The sequence below is a fragment of the Phyllostomus discolor genome, chromosome 2 (assembly GCF_004126475.2).
Source record: "Phyllostomus discolor isolate MPI-MPIP mPhyDis1 chromosome 2, mPhyDis1.pri.v3, whole genome shotgun sequence".
Classification (NCBI taxonomy): Eukaryota; Metazoa; Chordata; class Mammalia; order Chiroptera; family Phyllostomidae; genus Phyllostomus; species Phyllostomus discolor.
Window position 1 is genome coordinate 92,651,857 of NC_040904.2, and position 19,908 is coordinate 92,671,764.

The 19,908-nt window shown below is 37.0% G+C and overlaps 1 protein-coding gene across 1 annotated transcript in view; it reads right to left on the reverse strand.

Moving 5' to 3' along the window:
* Nucleotides 1-7,156: 7,156 nt before the first annotated feature.
* Nucleotides 7,157-19,908, reverse strand: part of LOC114488778 (cell surface glycoprotein CD200 receptor 1-like) — a 34,542-nt gene continuing 21,790 nt past the window's right edge. The window contains exons 3-8 of the mRNA XM_028502578.2: nucleotides 16,913-16,960; nucleotides 13,770-14,093; nucleotides 13,406-13,654; nucleotides 9,850-9,955; nucleotides 9,312-9,354; nucleotides 7,157-8,641 (exon numbers count right to left, since the gene is read on the reverse strand). Of these exons, the coding sequence (XP_028358379.2) occupies nucleotides 8,558-8,641; nucleotides 9,312-9,354; nucleotides 9,850-9,955; nucleotides 13,406-13,654; nucleotides 13,770-14,093; nucleotides 16,913-16,960 (854 nt within the window). The 3' untranslated portion in view covers nucleotides 7,157-8,557. The remainder of the gene's footprint in view (nucleotides 8,642-9,311; nucleotides 9,355-9,849; nucleotides 9,956-13,405; nucleotides 13,655-13,769; nucleotides 14,094-16,912; nucleotides 16,961-19,908) is intronic.

Here is a 19,908-nt window from a genome sequence, read left to right on the forward strand (position 1 = left end):
ATGAAAAATAATAGAACTGCAAGGAAAAGTAGGCAAATCCACAATAGTCAAAGATTCAACCACCAAAGTAAACAGGAAATCAACAAAAATATAGACTTGAACAACACTATTACCCAACTTGATTTAATTGACATGTAACCCAACAACAGAATACATATATTCATGGAACGTTTACTGTCAGTCCTCTGCTAGGGTTATCAATCATGTCTCAATAAATTTAAAAGTTCTCAACTTGTACAAAGTATATGCTCTGACCACAAAGGAGTGAAACTGTAAATCAATTACAGAAAGATCTGGAAAATTCCCAAATATTTAAAAATCAAATAACACACTTTTTAAACAATTCATAGGTCAGGAAGCAATCTAAAGAATTTTTTACAAGGTGTTTTGAACTGAATGAAAATGAGAACCTTCACAAGAGACTCCAGTACAAATGGCTCCCTTAAATGAAATATTTAAAGAACTATTACTAATTAAACACAAACTCTTCTTCTAGAAAATTAAAAAGGAGGGATTATTTTCTGTTCTAGTCAGCCCGGCTGCTGTAGCAAAATACTATAGACTGTATGACTTAAACAACAAAAATTTACAAGTGTTCCTTGATTTATAGTAGAGTTAGATCCCAATAAACCTATCATAACCATGGTTTGGTTTGAAACAGCAACACTGAGGTCAGGATATCTTTTACCAGACACTAAAGCGCATGGAAATAGAATAGAAAGAAGCTTCACCTTAGTTTAAACATTGACCCTGTTGAAAAGATGGAAGAGGAACCCAAAGAGGAACCTGAAGAAACAACAAAGGACACCACAGAAAACACAGAGCAAGAATAATAAATGGGTGCTGGAACAGATGAAGAAGAACTAGAAACAGCAGAGAAATCTATAGCTGAAAAAGACGAATTATAAATTATGCTCTCACCATTTGGATCCTATGTGGAGAATGTATGTGAAATTTAAGTCATTTCTTTTGGGAAAGACTTGTTTTGGATGTCCCCGCCACCCAGCTCTCTTCTCCCCTGCACTATAAAATGTTAGAATTGTGGGTCACAGGAAGAAGAGGGTGTTATAATTGATTTTCTTACCATTCCTCATGAATTGTGGTGGGGTTCCACCTGCAAGGCCCCCCCACCCCTGCCGTCAGACACAGATGAGAATAAGTCTACCAAGACCTGATCTGCTTGGGGAGGAAAGGTAGCTGATCTCTCAAAGGAGAAGGACCAAGAGCCTGTTCTTCAATGGACTTTTACTGAGTTTATTTGCACAGGGAATACAGGGTGTATACATAAAGCTCATCAGTCATTGTCAGGCAGTAATGATCAAACAATAGATAACATTCAAAGAACTATGAGGGCTTCTTTTGAGTTAGAGTCAGATAGCTAAAGGGCCATAAAACTTTAGGAAACAAACTCATTGGACCCTTATCATTTAAATTGAGGGTATTAACAAAGTAGGTTTCATAGGATTTTATGAATTCTTTCTTAGGCTTGATCGCCCTAGGGAACCTGCCCTTTCCAGCACAGGGCCGCACCCACCACTGGCATTGTTTCAGGCTTAAGTCCGGCAGGGGAAGTAAGGTAGCCAGGAGATTAGGAGACTTCTGGCAGACAGAATGAGGACTTAGGATATGTCAAAGCCCAAGGATGAGGGTCCATCACTCCCTTTTTCTATAGCCCCCTCAAGTCCTTCCCTGAGGGCCCTTCACAACCATGCCTGTCTTAGGTGGTCCCTCCTTTGAGCAATCTTACCCATCATTGGCTAACCAGTCATCTGCCCAGGGCCAAGCAGGGTGAGGTGAAAGGGGGCAGAGGTGGTGCCCCTACAAAGAAAATAAGCTTTGTCTCCTTAGTTGCTTATAGTCCCAAGGTCTTTTTACTCAGCTTCAGCCATGAGGGGTTACAGTTTCTGAAACCAGACAGGGCGGTTCCCAACAATGAGTGTAAATTTTTACTATTTAACTGATATTCTTGGTGTAAAATCTTGTCATGTATGTAAAAATATAAAAGATCACAAATTAAAAAAATATAAGTCAAAAATGCATTTAACCTTCTAAACATTATAGCTTAACCTAGATGGTTTCTACAGAATGCATATCACTTTTGCACTATTGTAAAGTTGAAAAATCATAAGTTGAAACATCATAAATTGAACCATCATAAGTCAGGGACTGACTATCTGTATTTCTCACAATTCTGGAACCTGAGAAGTCCAAGATCAAGGTGATGAGCAATTTGGTTCCTGGTGAGATCTCTTTTTTTGGTTTATATATAGCTTTCTCACTGTGGCCTTACTCTAGCCCCTCTTCCTCTTCTTATAAGGATACTAATTCCATTGAAAATAGCCCACCCTCAAGACCTCAGCTAAATTTAAGACATTCCAAAGGCCCCATCTCCTGATACCATTATATTGGGGAATACGGCTTCAACATATGAATTTTGAGAGGACACAAACATTTAGTCTATAACACAATCCCAAATCATTCTATGACACCAGCCTTACCCTGATACCATATGAAGCCAGAGAAAAAATATTACTAGAACACAACAAATTAGTATCCCTCATGAATATAGATGCCAGAATTCCAGGCAAAATTTTAGAACCTAACAAAATATGAAAAAGGAGGATACACTATGTCAAAGTGGGGTTTACCCCAGAAATACAATCTACATTTAACATTTTAAAAAATCAACATTATTCACCATATTAAAAACTAAATTAAAAAATCTTTTTATCATTACAATAGATACAAAAATAGCTTTGAAAAAATCTAACACCCAGTATTATTAAAAACTTAGAAAAATAAGAATAGAAGAAATAACTCTAAGAAGACAAGCAACCCAATTGAAAATTGGGCAAAGGACTTGAACAGACACTTCTCCAAGGAGGACATACAGAGTATCCACTGACACATGAAAAGATGTTCAATATCGCTAGCTATCAGAGAGATGCAAATTAAAGCCACAATGAGATACCACTTTATACCAGTCAGAATGGCCATCATAAACAAAGCAACAAACAACAAGTGTTGGAGAGATTATGGTGAAAAGGGGACCCTAGTGCACTGTTGATGGGACTGCAGACTGGTACAACCACTATGGAAAACAGTATGGAATTTTCTCAGAAAACTAAAAATGGAAATGCCTTTTGACCCACAATTCCACTGCTAAGATTATATCCTAGGAACCCTGAAACATCAATCCAAAAGAACCTATGCACTCCAGTGTTCATAGCAGCACGATTTACAATAGCCAAGTGTTGGAAGCAACCTAGATGCCCACCACTAAATGAATGGATCAAAAAACTATGGTACATTTACACAATGGAATTCTATGCACCAGAAAGAAAGAGGGAGCTCCTACCCTTTGCAACAGCATGGATGCAGCTGGAAAGTATTATGCTAAGCAAAATAAGCCAGGCAGTGAAAGACAAATACCATATTATCTCACCTTTACCAGGAACCTAAACAACAAAACAAAGAAACAAGCAAAATATAACCAAAGACACTGAAATAAAGAACAGACTGACAGAGTTCAGAGGGGAGAGGAGAGGGAATTTCAGGGGAAAAGGGGAAGGGTTTACAGGAACAAGTATAAAGGACACATGGATAAAAACTAAGGGTGGGTGGAAATGGGATGGAGGAGGGGAGGGTGGGTGGGTGGGTTGGGATGGGAGTAAAAGACAGAAAATTGTACTGCAACAACAATTAAAATAAAATTAAAAACAATAATAATAATAAAAAGAATAGAAGAAATATTCTTCAGGTCAGTAAAGAACATCTACCAAAAAATACTTAGCTAATATCATTTTTAATGGTGAAAGTCTGAATGTTTACTTCTAAGACCAGGGATAAAACAAGGATATCCACTTTCAATACTTCTAACCAACCTTCTTGTGGAGGTTTTAACCAGTTCAACAGTTAAGTGTGATACTGTGATATAATAAGAAATATATATATATATATTTGGTTTCTGTCACAAAACCTCTAAAACCCTTGTAATTTCCTGAGTGATAGGGACAGAAGAGTGTCTTTTACTATTCATAATAAGTTCCTTTCAGTCATATATGAGTTGATGTTAATGAGGTGACTTTGATTTGCCTTACTTGCCTCAGGATGGAAGCTGATTGGCAGTGGAACCAACCATGTGATTACAGGGCTGAAAATTTCAGGCCCACCAATGACATCCCTGACATTCAGGAATGTCAAAATGAGGAGACAAAGGAACATGGCCCAAATGAAAGAACAAAACTCCAGAGAAGAATTAAACAAAATGGGGATAAGCAGTCTATTGGATGCAGAGTTCAAAACACTGGTTATAAGGATGCTCAAGGAATTTAGTGAGAACCTCAACAGCATTAAAAAATTCAGTCAGAAATGGAGGACACACTAATTGAAATGAAGAACAATTTACAAAGAATCAACAGTAGAATGGATGAAGCTGAGAATCATATCAGCAATTTGAAACATAAGGAGGCAAAAAACAACCAATCAGAACAGTGAAAATAAAAACGAATCCAAAAAGATGAGGATAATGTATAGGAGCCTCTAGAATAACTTCAGGTTTACCAACATTTGTATCATGGGGGTGCTAGAAGGAGAAGAGAGAGAGCAAAAAACTGGAAACATATTTGAAAAAATAATGACAGAAAACTTTCCTAACTTGCTGAAGGACATAGATGTGCAAGTCCAGGAAGTGCAGAGAGCCCCAAACAAGATGAACCTAAAGAGTCCCACACCAAGACACATCATAATTAAAATACCAAAGGTTAAAGACAAAGAGAGAATCTTAAAGGCAGCAAGAGAAAAGCAGTTAGTTGCCTGCAAAGGAGCTCCCATAAGACTTTCAGCTGATTTCTCAAAAGAAAGTTTGCAGGCTAGATGGGATTGGCAAGAAATATTCAAAATTATGAAAAGAAAGAACCTACAACCAAGATTACTCTACCTAGCAATGCTATAATTTAGAATTAAAAAGCAGATAAAGAGCAGATTAAAACTGAGTTCATCACCACCAAACCAGTATTTTATGAAATGTGAAAGGATCTTCTTTAGGAAGAAGGAGAAGATCAAAAATATGAACATTAGAAAAGCAATATATACATATCTATCAACAATTGATTCTGAAAAACAAAATAGGCAAACAAAACAAAAACATAATCATAGATATAGAGAATATTTTGATGGTTGCCAGATGGAAGGTGAGTTGGGGGAATGGGTGGAAAAGGTGAAGGGATTAAGAAGCATAGATTGGTAGTTACAGAATAGTCACAGGGATATAAAGTACAGCATAGGGAAGAGAGTTGCTGGAGAACATATATGTATGACCCATGGACATGGACAACAGTGTGGGGATTATGTGAGGGAGTGGGGAGGGTTGGGTGGAGAGTAGCAAAGGGGGAAAAACTGGGACAACTGTAATAGCATAAGGAATAAGATACAATTTAAAAAATAAAATATTAATAAGAAAAATAAGTAAAATGCCACAGTAAAGTTGAAAGTAAAGACACAGATGATGACATACCAGGCAAATACTAACCAGTAAAGGGTTGGACTGAGCAGCAGCCAAGGTGGTGAGAAAAAAATAATTAACCATTCAGCTGCAAAGAATGTGATTATATGATGGTCTTAAATTGTTTATACCTTCATTTCAGCTTTTGAGTTGAGGCCAGACACTTTCTAGCCAATGAGTAAGCATGAAGAGTTATCAGGTTTTACCATTTCTGCTGATAATGATTCTTTTTGGAAGCAATCTTTGCCCCAGGGTTTGTCATTGGCTTGGCTAAGACTTTGACAGTTTTGTATAGTGATAGGTTCTCCTTCTATCCTTCTTCTCTTCTTTTCTTTCACAGGCTTCAGTCAGGTCAGTATCATGGTTTGATGGCTTTCCCTCTCGTATCCTGCTTTCTGCCCCTTTAATCTCTCACAAGTATAACTTTGCTCCCACATTTAACCTTTATCACTCTGGACCCTATTTAGCCTCTGCTGACTGGATGATCTAACTGATACACCTGGTCTAATCTCTAGATTTCTCTGACTTAACAAGTCTAAAGTGGATTTGGGAAATCTACATATAGTAGTCCCGCTTTATCCAAGGTTTTGCTTTCCTCAGTTTCAGTTACCTATTGTCATTTGTAGTTCAAAAATATTAAATGGAAGATTCCAGAAATAAACAATCCATAAGTTTAAATTGCACACTGTTCTGAGTAATGTGATAAAGTTTTGCACTGTCCTCCCTCCCTCCCAGGACACCCATTTTTCCAGTGTCTCCATGCTATATATACTACCCATACTTATACTAGTCACTTAGTAGCCATCTCATTTTCAGATCAACTGTCTTGGTATCACATTGCTTGGGTTTAGGTAACCCTTAGTTTGCTTAATGGGCCCAAAGCACAAGAGTAGTGATACTGGCAATTTAGATAAGCCAAGACAAGCTCTAAAGTGCTTCCTTTATGTGAAAAAACATAGTATATATGTGATTCAGTACTATCCTCAGTTGCAGCCATCCAGTAGAGGGTCTTGGAAGATATGCCCCATGGATAAAGAAGATTAGTATAATTTTTATTTCCCCACATGTTTCTGATGTTTAACTGCATTTAGCACCCCTGTGGTGGAAGATTTTAATACATTTTTCCTGTACAATATAATTTAGCATTTAGAAACTATCTCAAAGTCATGGCTATTTTGACATTATCAAGTTTTATTTTGTTTTTCAGTAATACTTAAACAGATATTTTTGAACCTCTGAGCCTCATCCCAACTAGGAATGATTTGAGAACTAAGGTGAAGGACCAGGTTATTATGATGTCTATCATGCACACTGCTTGGTAATATTTACATGGGAAACTTAATGGATTGTAGCAGTCAGTGGGCGGGGGGTGGGGTTGACAAACTCAAAACGATGTCAAAATGATTCAGTCAAATATCATGTGCCAAGTGAAATTATATTAGTTTTACATCCAAATAGACTAAAAATTATTTTAAGGATAAAGCCTACAGTAACAAAAATGTCTGGAGGGAGGAACATATGTTAATAAAACAAAAGAGCTGCCTTAAATGTTTCAAATGCATAATTGAAGAACAAATGGATGTTGTTTTAATTTCTACTATGCTGAAAAATTTTAATGTTTTTCCTGCTGTAGAGAAACAGACTTAATTTTTATAAATAAATTTTAATAATGTTAAAAATGATTAATATACATATTGTTAACATTTTATTCCACAGAAAATGAAGGGAAGAGTCATGTCATCCCACAGCCATTCTGCTAACACATACACAGATAGATTTCCAACTCCTCTGTAATGCATATCATTTAGCTCCGTAATGCATATTGACTGCTTACATAGTCAATAAACATGTTACTTGGTAAATACATCACAATAAAATGTATACTATACAGCACACATTTCCATTTTATCATATCTGTGAAACTTTTAAGCATTAGATATTAGACATTAATACCCCCACAGAGATACAATGAGCTGAAATCCTCATATGTGTTCTCATTTCTTCTTTCTCTCTCTATCTCTCCCTCTTAATCTCTTTCATAAATGTGACAGACAATAAGTCTGCATTTATTAAATATTATAATTCTTATTACAATTTTACATCATATTCAGTAACTGATTGATTAAAAATATAAAGTGGGAATTTTGCAGGCATAATAATAACAGTATAAGGAAAGGCACATTCAAAAACCATTGGAGGGAATGTAAATAGATACGATTTAGCATATCAATCAATAATAAAAATGCACAGACCCTTTGACCTGAAATTACTCTATAAATACACTCAAACAAATTCAAGCACATACCCACAAGAAATGTTCTGTATGGTATTGTTTATAATAGCAAAACACAAACAAATAAACAAAACTTAAAACAATCTAACTGTCCATCACTAGAGTTGTGGTTGATTAAATTACAATACAACCATACAATGAAATTTTATGTAGCCATTAAAAACAATGAGGTAGCTCTGCTTGTGTTAATAAAAGATAAAGATTTCCAAGATATATTGTATTATTAGCTTTCTATAAGTACAGAACAACATTGTAGCATTTTCTCATGTGTGTATCATCAAGAATATATGCCTGTATATGTAAGTAGACATATAAATATACACATACAATGAGTATATGTATATGTCATAGGCACATAGAAACTTTCTGAAGGAAATCATAAAACTTGTTCATGATTGTTTCTTCAGTAGAATTACTTCTTGAGGAAACCAGTTTTTATTATTTACACACTGAACAATTTGAATATTTTATCATGAATATGTGCTTTCTTTGTAATAATGTCAGTTCTTCAGAGAACTAGCTGGTCACAACTATGATTCTGAAATTTCAATTGTATAAGGATATGAAAGAAAATCCCTTAGAACATCTCTCTGTCTTCTAAGAATCTTTAAAAAACTGATTTCAAAATAGATCTTCTTTTCTAGAACTCTAAGAAAATCAAAACAGTAACTGTATTGTATTGTATCTTGATTCATTTCTCCTGGTGCAAGATTCCAGCAATTTATAAAGTATGGAGATTCATCCTATCGACTTTGTAACACCTAAGATGTCTTCAGAACCCTTTCTGTGGTATCATAGAGTGGATTGCTCTTCTCCGTATAGCTCTCATAGGGCTGCATTTCATCCTAAGAAAAATCTCAAAGTCAAAATCAATTAAAAAAAACAAAAATCTTTGTAGAAACTACCTATGTTTTTGTAACAGGTGTATCGACCAATAGTGTTTATATTTGTGTGTCTGGGCTTATATGACCATAGAGCAAGTTTTTTAACATTTAATCAAAAAACATTTATTGATTATGTAACTCTTAGTGTCAGATGATAAAGTCTGGGTGAAAGTAGGGATGATGAAGAATGAAGTGAGAGGAGAAGTATTTCACAGGAGAGAATCAAAGACTTAGTAACTCCTGGCTATAAGAGATCAGGGAGTAGAATAGGTTTTAAACTTGGGAAAGAGGGAAATGATAGTATTGAAAAAGGAAAGTCAAGGGTTAGAGATGGTTTCATAAGGGATAAAACATCAATACAGTTTCTCCAAGGAGTAAAGTCCAAATGAAGCAAACATTATATAATTTGTAAGATGCAGTTCTTGAAGTGAAAATATGGATTTAGGGGTTATGTAAATATGGTAATACTTGGTAGAAAATTATAAAAATAAGCAAAATATTTGCATTGTAAAATGAGAATTTTTGCTTTTCAATTAAAACAATAATATTGATGAAAATTACAAATTATGTGCCTAGATTTTCAAACTATGTGGCTTAAAATTTGCAAATATTCTTTTAACTTTTATCTTACCTCCTCAACTGGAGTAGGTTCTGTTTTTTTCATTTTACATTTTCTGTAAAAATAAAAATAAGTTGAATTAAATTGCAGGAAATAGTATTATTTAGATTGAATATGGAAAAATAAAACAGTACACTATTGATAATTATGGTTCATTTTGATAGAAGCCATAATGAATTGGAAATGAATGGAGAATACTGATTATAGTTAACACACCCAAAGAAGATAATTCTGGATTTTGGAAAAGGAAGCAATAGAACATATGTGACACCTCTTCTTTGGTACATGAAATGAATTATGATGATCCATTTCCCAAATAATAAATTAGCATGCACTCTCTTTCCCAAAGTCCTGCTTTAAATGGCCTAATTCACTGTGCTTTCATGCCTAGGTAAACTAGCAAAGTCCCTCTCATCATTCACAGTAGTCCAAGTCTAACACCTTCAGAATATGGGCAAAATGATGTTAACATTTTACCCAGTCAAATACCTAATCATGACCACTTCCTAGACCAGTAAAGCTGAAGAAGAAAAAATATATCAGTCAATACCTGCAGCCAATGATTTTCAAAAGCCAAATGGATCCCATGATGACCAAGACAAAAAGTATAGGGAAGATGATACATATAATACGTAAGTTCTCTGGTGTTTTGGCACCTGTATATATAGACACAAAAAATATAGGCTTTAATATTATTTAGCAATAAAAAGAAATTAGCTATTAAGCCATGAAAAAACATGGAGGAAGCTTAAAAGCATGTTACTAAGTGCAAGAAGCCAGTCTGAAAAGGTTACATATAGTGTGATCCCAAACATATCACAAAAAGGCAAAACGATGGAGACAGTAAAAAAGATCAAGGGTTGCCAGCACGGGTGTCTGACCTTTTGGAGTCTCTGCGCCACACTGGAAGAAGAGTTGTCTTGGGCCATGCATTAAATACATTGCAACACGTTATCACAAAAACAAATCTCATAATGTTTTAAGTAAATTTATGGTTTTGCACTGGGCCACATTCATAGCCACCCTGAGCCTCATGCAGCCTGTGGGCTGCAGGTGGGACACCCCTGGTTAGGGCGAAGAGAGAAATGAATATGTGGAGCACAGAGGATTTCTAGGGCAGTGAAACTGCTCTGTATGATACTATAATGGTGAATACATGTCATTCATACATTTTGTAAAATTCATAGAATGTACAGCTAGACTAAACCCTAATGTAAACTACAGACTTTGGGTGACAATGATGTGTTAATGTAGCTTCATCTATTATAACAAACGTGCCACTGTGGTGGAGGGGTGTATATAGAGGTCATGCTGTGCATGTGTGGAGTAGGGAGTGTGTAGGAGTTCTCAATATTTTTTTATTCAATTTTGCTGTGAACCTAACACTTCTCTAAAAAAATAAAAATTAAAAAAAGAAAATAAGGTCATATACATATACATGGCTCAAGTAAGTTGCATAGGACATGAAATTCATTTCTGTAATTTTATTTCAAACACTTCTGACCCATTAATCATTAAAATAATTGTTACAAGAAAACCGCTTTATCAATCAAGACTACAGTTTCCAGCAAGACATCATCTTATGTCAGGATTTTATTGCCTTAAGGATTCTGAAATGGTGAAATTTTGATCTGTCTGTTATAATAATGGCAGTGTTTCTCATCTTCAGAAATAAATAGAAAGTTGTAAGGAGGGTAGCTGGAAAAATAACCCTAATTTTGAAGGCAGCAGAGGGAAAGGAAGTGGGGGCTGAGCAGGCTGACATCCAATCCCTCCACCTTCCTTTAACATTTTGTTTTTAAACACTGGATTTCGTGGTATTTCATTAGAAAAGAAACACATGGTTTTACAGTTTAAAATAACAACATCATTTTGAAATCCTCTCCCTCATTGTGCTCTCTCTCATTAGAAGTGCACCAGTAGAGGCTGAAGATCCCCTACAGGGAAGACAAAGGAGATCCTTGTGTTGTGTGAGAGTGGACTAGCCAGCCCCTTGAATTCCGAGATTCTATAAATATGACATCATATTTTCCTAGTGGGTGGTCAGATTCCATATGTAACCAGGGCATAATTACTATTCTCACTAAATACTGCTAAACTCCTTAAGAACAAAAACAAAGAGCACTTTAAGAAAGAATATTGGAAAATGGCAGTTCAAACACATGGGTTTGTCACTTCTCCATTCTGAAATATTATTAAAATATCAGTAAAGAATTTTTTTTAAGTGTACACTTGCAAAGACAAAGAAAACATGGATGAAGTCAAAAACAGATGACATTTCAAATTGTTTTTAAATGAAAAATGAATAGAAGAATGGCAAATAATTTAGAGTAAAATAAGTAAAAACTCTGGTGCCCACAGAACTTCAGGAATACTCTAGAGTAGGAAAGACTAAATAGAGAAAAAGAGGGATGTGGGAAGGGAAAGCATGAGCTAAAAGTTGGAGACTTCTTTGAAGGTCTATGTTAACAACAAGTAGCAGCCAAGTCTCCTCCCACCCTGTGCAGCCAGGTCACTACCCCTTACAACCAACAAAAAACAGGAAGTTTAACCCAGAGAAGATGAACTGGGGAGACTCCAGAGTCAAGGATCCAGACACAATGGAGGGTGGAGACCAAACAGAAAAGAGGTATTAAAGGAAAGTCAGAGCTCTGAACAGACACACACACACACACACACACACACACTTTTTTCCTGCTTTCAGAACACTGATATCAGTCAGACTTACTCATCTAAAAAAAGAGACGAGTTATTTTCTGCAGAACCTGAACAGCCTCAGAGATAAGACCTACAAATAACTAAGGAATCCCCAATTATTTTTTAAAATTTATTTACCACCTTTTCACCTTATTGAAATTAGCTATTTAACAAACCTAACTACAGATAACATAGGTTCCAGTTAGTTCACTTTTGAATGTTCACATTGAAATGAATGGATAGCAAAGGATTAGCAAAGAGTTAAGGAAAGCCTCACAGGTGAAAGAAAGAGATAAAAACTAGCAAATGTCTGGAAGGCTGCAGGAACTCAGATTAAATAGATGTGGAGTCAAGCAGAGGATCCAGGAAAAGAAAATGCCCAGGACAACAGCTGTGCAGCAGGTCTAGTGGCCAAACAGGCCAAATTAGAACAAGAAAATGTAAATGCTCAAAAAGGGAAGCCTTTAAGGAAAAAAAATGGGATAGATGCACTACCTAATAATCAAAAAAGAAAGTATGAGCTTTTCTCTTGATTTAGCACTCAACAAAGTTAAATATTCAAAACAATATAAACTATGGCCATTTAATTTAACCAAAATTACTGTATATTAATATAAAGATGAGAGAAGGAAGGTAAAGTGAAATCTTCATTTACCATTAGAAAATGGGCACATAATGTCTAAATTTATTATTTTAAGAACTATCAGTAGGGGCACATTATTTTGAAAAATGAAGTTAATTACCAGAAAAAAACACCTAAAGATCTTAACATACTTGCTTCTAGCGAGTTGGGTGAGGATAGAGAGGTAGAGGTGGAGAATCAGAGGAAGGGCTCATTTTTTCATTATAAACATTACAGAACAATTTGACTTTACATGTGTGATTATTAAAGTAATATTTAATTTCTTAACAACAAACAATGGGAGTAGGCTGGAAGGAGAGATTGGAAAAACTGAACAGTGATGAACTAATCATTGATGTTATATTTAAGATATTCTAGAAAGAGCCTGAAAAAGAAAATTCTACCAGACTAGAATTTTGTAAAGAAAACTTAAGGGTGACTATATCCTTCTGGTAAAAGTATAACTTTTTGTTTAAAATTATATTCTATCCTTCTACTAAAACCACAAGTATTCATTTAAAAGTATACTACTCAAGCCACCAGATAAAAGTGAATGTTAAATTCTTTTTATTTTAATTATTAAAGATTAAACTTCATTCTAAATATGGCTTCTTACAACAAATTTCTCTATTATTCTTCTAGATACAATCTTACTTGATGTAGGAGAAAGAAAGAACACAGAAGGTGGGGAGAACATCCTTGACTGAAATTCTCTGCACACACCTTCCTTCTTACCATAAATCATCTGAAAGAATGGAAAAATCAAATAAAGACTAGAATTACTTACCTTGCTTCAGCTCTATGGACAGACTCCAGTTGCCAGCCTCATGGAAGACAGAGCAGGACACAGTAGACACATTGCTCTCTGCCCAGTGGCAGGTGCTCTGGACAGTCACTGTGCCATTGCCCCAGTACTTATGCTCAGGGACACAGTCTCCCTCTGGGGTCCAGGAGAGCCGAGCAGCTGGCTTCCCTGCAACTGCCTTGCACACCACTGTTCTATTCTCGCTTTGAAACAGGGTCACCTCAGGGGCCACTGCAGAGACGAGGGGAAATGCTTTAGTCTTAACATATTAGATATGGAACCTAAAGAGACATTCCCTTCAGTCCCAAATCTGGTTATCTGAAACACCACAGTGTATGTTCCTTACCTAACACTTGGAGGTGATATCCATGCTGGAAATTCCCATCAGGTGTTACCACTTCACACCTGTAAAACCCGTCATGCGTGATGACCACTGGATCAATCTGAAGGGAACAATCCTGCTCAGGTCTGTAGAGCCAGGTTATTCTCTCGTCAGTACAGTTTGTGGTCTCATTTCCCCCTCCTTTCTCATTTCTCCTGTAGGCTTTGATGCAGGAAGGCTTGTCTCTGAACATTATTTTCCATGTTGTTACAACCACATTTGTCAATGGTACAGGAGGGCAGGGGAGCACAGCTTTTGTGTCCTCCAACACAGTCAGGGAAGTGTTACCTGGGTAACACACACACACACACACCCACACACAAAAATGGTAAAAGAAAGCTTGGTAAAGAACTTCATGTGTTCAATTTCCCACAACATATTACATAAAGTTGTACTAGAACGTTCCTTCGCTGATGGTCTTATTCCAAAAATATTAGACATAGTGAACATTCATGAAATGTATATAACATATTAAACTGAATTTAAAGATTAACTCATTTTCTTCTATGTGTTATTGGGTCAAAGGATATATTACATGTGTGAGACATTTTCTAGTATTTTGAAATAAATTCAGGAGTTTTGATATCAATGAAAAACAAGAAAACACAATTCTCAAGTAAAAGAAAAAGACAATGAGTCTTTTGCTCAGAGACTATTATATTTACTTTATAGCTCATGCTCCTCTAGGTAGAAAATAGAATAATTAGTGGTGTGGTTATGTCCTTCTAAATTTTGGTGAGAGAGAATGAATCAGTAATATCAAGACTAAATGCTTAGCCCTAAGTATGGTGCTTCAGACAAAAGTAAATGTGGAAAGTAAACAGTATTAGAAATAATAGAGGTGGCATACAGGTTGAGCAAGCTGGAAATTTTTTACTTTCTTTTTTATTTGGAGAATTGTAAAGTCAGCAAAATCAACCAAACTTCCTCCCTTCCTCCCTTCCTTTCTTCCTTCTCAGTTATGCACATTCCTGGAAACTTTATTCTTACAGAGTTGTACCCATATATTCACTCTAATTATGAGGATTAAATATATAGAAGTTTAATTCTTTCTCCATCTTTTAAAGTAAAACTTAAGCCCAGAAACCTACAAGTAGTTTTCAACACAGAAGCTCACATTTTCCCCGTAAATTGACATAATGTGTCCATGACTGGTAGGGGTTTGCTGAGAGGTGATTAGGTACCTGCTACAACTCACCTGCAACAGAGGTGAGTGCCCATAATTTCATCACTTTAACATGAGCAGAACCAGCTGTGGGTGGCAGGGCAGAATTTTTACAGGAACAGGGCTTGCTTGTGCTAAACTCTGCATTTGATGTTTCTACTCTCCTCTCTTGGTGTCACCTGCCTCTTCTGTGATAGACTCAGACCTTTGGATTTCACAGCCAAAGAAAGATCACTTAACTAGGTGGAGGGAGAGGGAGGATTTTAAAGCAGATCTGAGAGGCAGTTACACCCAAGCTCCTTCCACCACTCCAGGTGGCATCCCCTTACAGAAGGAAAGTCCAACTTGGCACAGGCTTAGCGGCACACAAGAACGTGGCTTGTTGGGAACAACTAGAGTTAGATGTGGGTGAGCAGACATGTGCACAAGGGAAAGATGCTGAAGATAAAACCAGAAAGAAAGAGACAGGTGAGGAAGGAAGTTGTGAAAGCTCTCCTATGTTCTCAGGAGTTGGAACTTCAGCTTTTAAATACAACAAGGCTTTAATGTTTTTGCCTAATATTTATAAGTTTTTAACTCTATTTTTGGAAAGTACTAGCTAATCATATAAGCATATGCATTTTAACAGGACCATTGGAATATCCAAAATAGTAACTCCAATGGTGAGGAATCTAAGCACAGTGCACATTCTACTTTCTTTCACCTTTCTCCATTCTATAACTTTCAGTCAGCCACCCAATCACCCTCCCCCTTTATGATAGTTCTTACAGAATTGCTATTGTTTTATACTTTCTCCACCCTCCTTTTTCCTTTTTAATGCCTGTAGTGATCATTTACAATGGCCAGGCACTGCCCTATACTCAGTGGGTTTGGCACCTGTCTACACAACTATTCCCCATCCCTCCTGATCAGCTAGGATGATTTCACCTCCTGCTTCACTGGGGATAGAGGGTGGATTCTCATATTTGCTCCAGCACCACAGTCATAGCCTGTCTTTTCTGGATCCTTTGTCTACATACCTCCCACTCCCATGCAGCCTTATACACAAAGACAAAATCCAATTGGCTTTTCAGAATTCTTTTCTCACTACCATCCTCTCATTAAAATCTCTTGTCATTATGCACCTGGATACTGCAAAAGCCTCCTAACTTCTGTCTCTGTCTCAAAACTCTCCTGTCTTCAATTCATACCTGACATTGCAACCAGGCCCATTATTCTATAACACAGATGCAATTCACGAAACTCAAAGACCCCTCAGAGATCTCTTGCTGCCTGAAGAAAACATTGAAGTGTCTTTGTATTGGCTTTGAAAACCCATTTTCAAATTGACTTGCCTTTCCAATCCTATCACTCCCTACATTGCTCCCACACTTCAGAAAGAAAACACCAAACACAAGTGCTTGTACATGTCTTTCCTCACATTGTGCCTGTGGCCTGGCTGGCCCTGCACAACAGTCTTTGTCTATTACAACACTCCTCTTCCTCTAAGGCCCAGTTCACATGATGCCTCCTCTGTGAAACCTTCTCTGAGCCTTGGTGCTAACAGCCCCCTCCTCCAGACTCCTGGTGCACTTGACATGATCGCTGTACTCAAGTCTGTGTGCCCCCATAAAACTGAGCTCCCTGAGGGCTCTCTCATAGTCTTGCTCATCCAGGAGGATGTTCCCTGTGCTCATCCTTGCTCATCCTTGTGTTCCCTGTGAAACCTAGCACAGTGCCTGATGGAGAAAGCTCCATAATTTCCAAATGGAATTCAACTGCTTTGGGGGAGGTGGGGAGGGTCATTCAGGGTCCCTCTCACCATAGCATTCAGACCACCACACTCCTACACTGGGCACAAGGCTGGCCCTCAGACCAGACCATCAGCTGTGTGTCTAAGAAAGTTCAACACTCTATTTCTTCAGTGTAGCCATAGCAGGGGAAAAAACAAAAAGTATATTACCTTCTGTAGGAACTTTTGTATGGTTCTGCTTTCCATCCATAGACGAAGCTAGAAAGATGTTCAGAGAAGGTAAGTGAAATCAATTTTAGATAGGTAAGAAAGCCACTGTTTCTCCACAAAAACATATGTACAACTTGATAGGAAACCAGTTAACCATAACTAAATTACATTAAATGCCTTGCAAACACAAATCAAAGATATTTCGTCATTTAATGGAATGTGTTAACATGTGAAAATTATATTCATAAGCTATTAATCAATGATTTCCCATTTGTGAGACACCTTGTTTAGTTCTTGACTACTATTTTGTATAAGATAACCCTGCCTCCATCCCTCCTTAGCCACAGTGGATTGGGCCATCATGGGCACCTCACATGAGCTGATTACAGTCCTGATTTAAGTTGTCTGGTGTGGTCATGAGCCCCTTACCCAACTCATCAAATCAAAGACTTTCTTGAGAATTTGAAGCCAGAATTGTAAAGGATAGCTAATTCTTCTTCCTTCACCATTTTTCCCACTGTAATGATTAATTTTATGTCAACTTGGCTAGGCCAAAGGTCCAAGATATTGAGTTAAACATTATTCCAGATGTTTTATGAATATATTTTAGATGAGATTGACATGTAATCAGTAGGCATTAAGTAAAGCAAATTAATGTTTTACCATAATGTGGGTGAGCCTCATCTAATCAGTTGAAGACCTTAATTAAAAAAAAAATATTGACCTCCTGGGAAAGAGAGTTCTGTCAGCAAACTGCCTTCACACTTGAATTGCAACTCTTCTCTCCGTCTCCTGGCTACTGGTTCAACCTGCAGATTTTGGACTTGCCAAGCTTTTATAATTCCAAGAGCCAATTCCTTAAATCTCTCTCTCTCTCTCTCTCTCTCCACACACACACACACACACACACACACACACACACACCCTGTTCTGCTTCTTTGAGAAATCCTGACTAATCCATCTACATTGGGAAGATGGAAACAGAAGCAAAGTGGGGTGGGGGATAAAGAGAGAAGGAGGGGAAAAAACAGCAGTCTTCACCCAGCTCAAATTTCTAATTCCATCATTCTCGAGATCCCCACACATTCCTTTCTTTGGGTTTTATAGTATTTCTGACATCAGAGTAGTCCTAATCTGCTTGAAATTTGATTTCTCAAAAACTTTCTCTTTTGTAGCATTGTTTTTTAAAAAAACAGTGATTTAAAAATATTCCTTATGATTTAAAAGCTTAAAAGATTTCTTCCTCTGGGTTGAACCATTCACTAAGCATTTACGAGACCTCTGGTTGTAAAAATATACTCTTGCTCCCCATTCTAATTTTGCACCCAGTTCTACCACATTAAAAAATAAACAAAGAAGTGCAGTAAAGTTCTTAGAAATGAACAACAAACAGACCTCTGAAATAATTGGGCTTTTCTAGGCAGCCGTTATTGGCTTTGGACAGAAGGAAGAAAAAGAATGAGATTCTAACTATTGTATTTAGTTTATATGAAACTCAAAAATCTATTCCAGAAACAGATAAGAAGTCAGAGCTGACCTCAGAGGGCTTACCAGGATCACACTATGACTTAGATATTCTAGATTCTAAAGCTCTAAAATTCACAGCATGAAATACAGCTTAGTCTCTCCAGACCTCTCCCATCCTACCACACCCAGCTTCCAAGGGTTCTGGGGTCTGTCAGTTTCTTCCATTGTCAAATTCACCACCAACCAAGGCTGTGTGTTTGTAATAGAAGAAAATTTACAATGTAGGTACTTTTGATTATGGTATTGTTGGAATTTCCATTGGGCTGCATCAAGAGGGAAATTTGAAGATTTATTAAAAATAAGGGGAGTAGCCCTATCCAGGTGGGTAAGTGGTGTACATTATCCTGTATACCGAAAGGCTGCAGGTTCTATTCCAGGTCACAGCATATGCATAGTATACCTAGGTTGTGAGTTTGATCCCCAGTTTCAGTGCCTACAGGAGGCACCTGATGGGTGTTCTCCCTCTCTCTCTCTCTCCCTCTCTCTCCCTTTTGGCCTTCCCCCCATCTTCCTCTCTCTCTAAAATCAATGAATACACATATATCCTCAGGTGAGGAAAAAAGAATCAGGAGTATAAGTAAGGTGGGATAGGAATATTGGAAGAGAAAAATCAGAATCTGCAGATATTTTCCATAAAGAACCAAAAAATAAACATTCGAGTTTTTGCAGTTCATATGTTCTCTGTTGTAAGTGTTCATCTCTGCTGTTGCATAACAAGGAAGCCCTGCATGATACTTAAATAATTTAAATACTTAAATAACTTTAAGTACTTAAGTAAGCATGGTCTTGTTCCAATAATTGTTTTAATCCTCACCCAAGGACATGTTTTTGCTGATTTTAGAGGGGGGGGGGGGACGAGAGAAAGAGAGGAGAGAAAGAGACATCGATGTAAGAGAGAAATATCGATGGTTGCCTCCTGTATGCATCCCAACTGGGGATGGAACCTGAAATGTAGGTATGTGCCCTGATGGGGAATCAAACCTGCAATGTTCTGGTGTACAGGAGTTGTTCCAACCAACTGAGACACCTGGCCAGGGCTAATAAAATTTTATTTACAAAAATATATGGCTGGCTGGATTTTGTCCATGGGCCTTAGTTTGCTGACTCTTGATTTAGAGTATAATATTTTGTTTGTTGTAATTTGCCCCGTTGCCCCCGCCCCTGACCCCACTTGCTTACCTCCAGGCAGCCCTCAACCCCCTCCCCTCTGGCCATCCCCACACCATTGTCTGGGTCTATGGGTTATGCATATATGTTCTTTGGCTAACCCCTTCACCTTCTTTCTTTCAAAAGTTAAGTGAAAAATATTGTGAATATTGGTATGTTTAGTGATAACATTCTCAAAATAGTACTAAATAAACAGAGAAATAATTTCAGAATAAAAAATTTACCAACAATCTTAAACAGAAGTAGTATTTTTAGACAATAAAATCTACAAATGCATATATAACAATTCAACATCCTAAAAC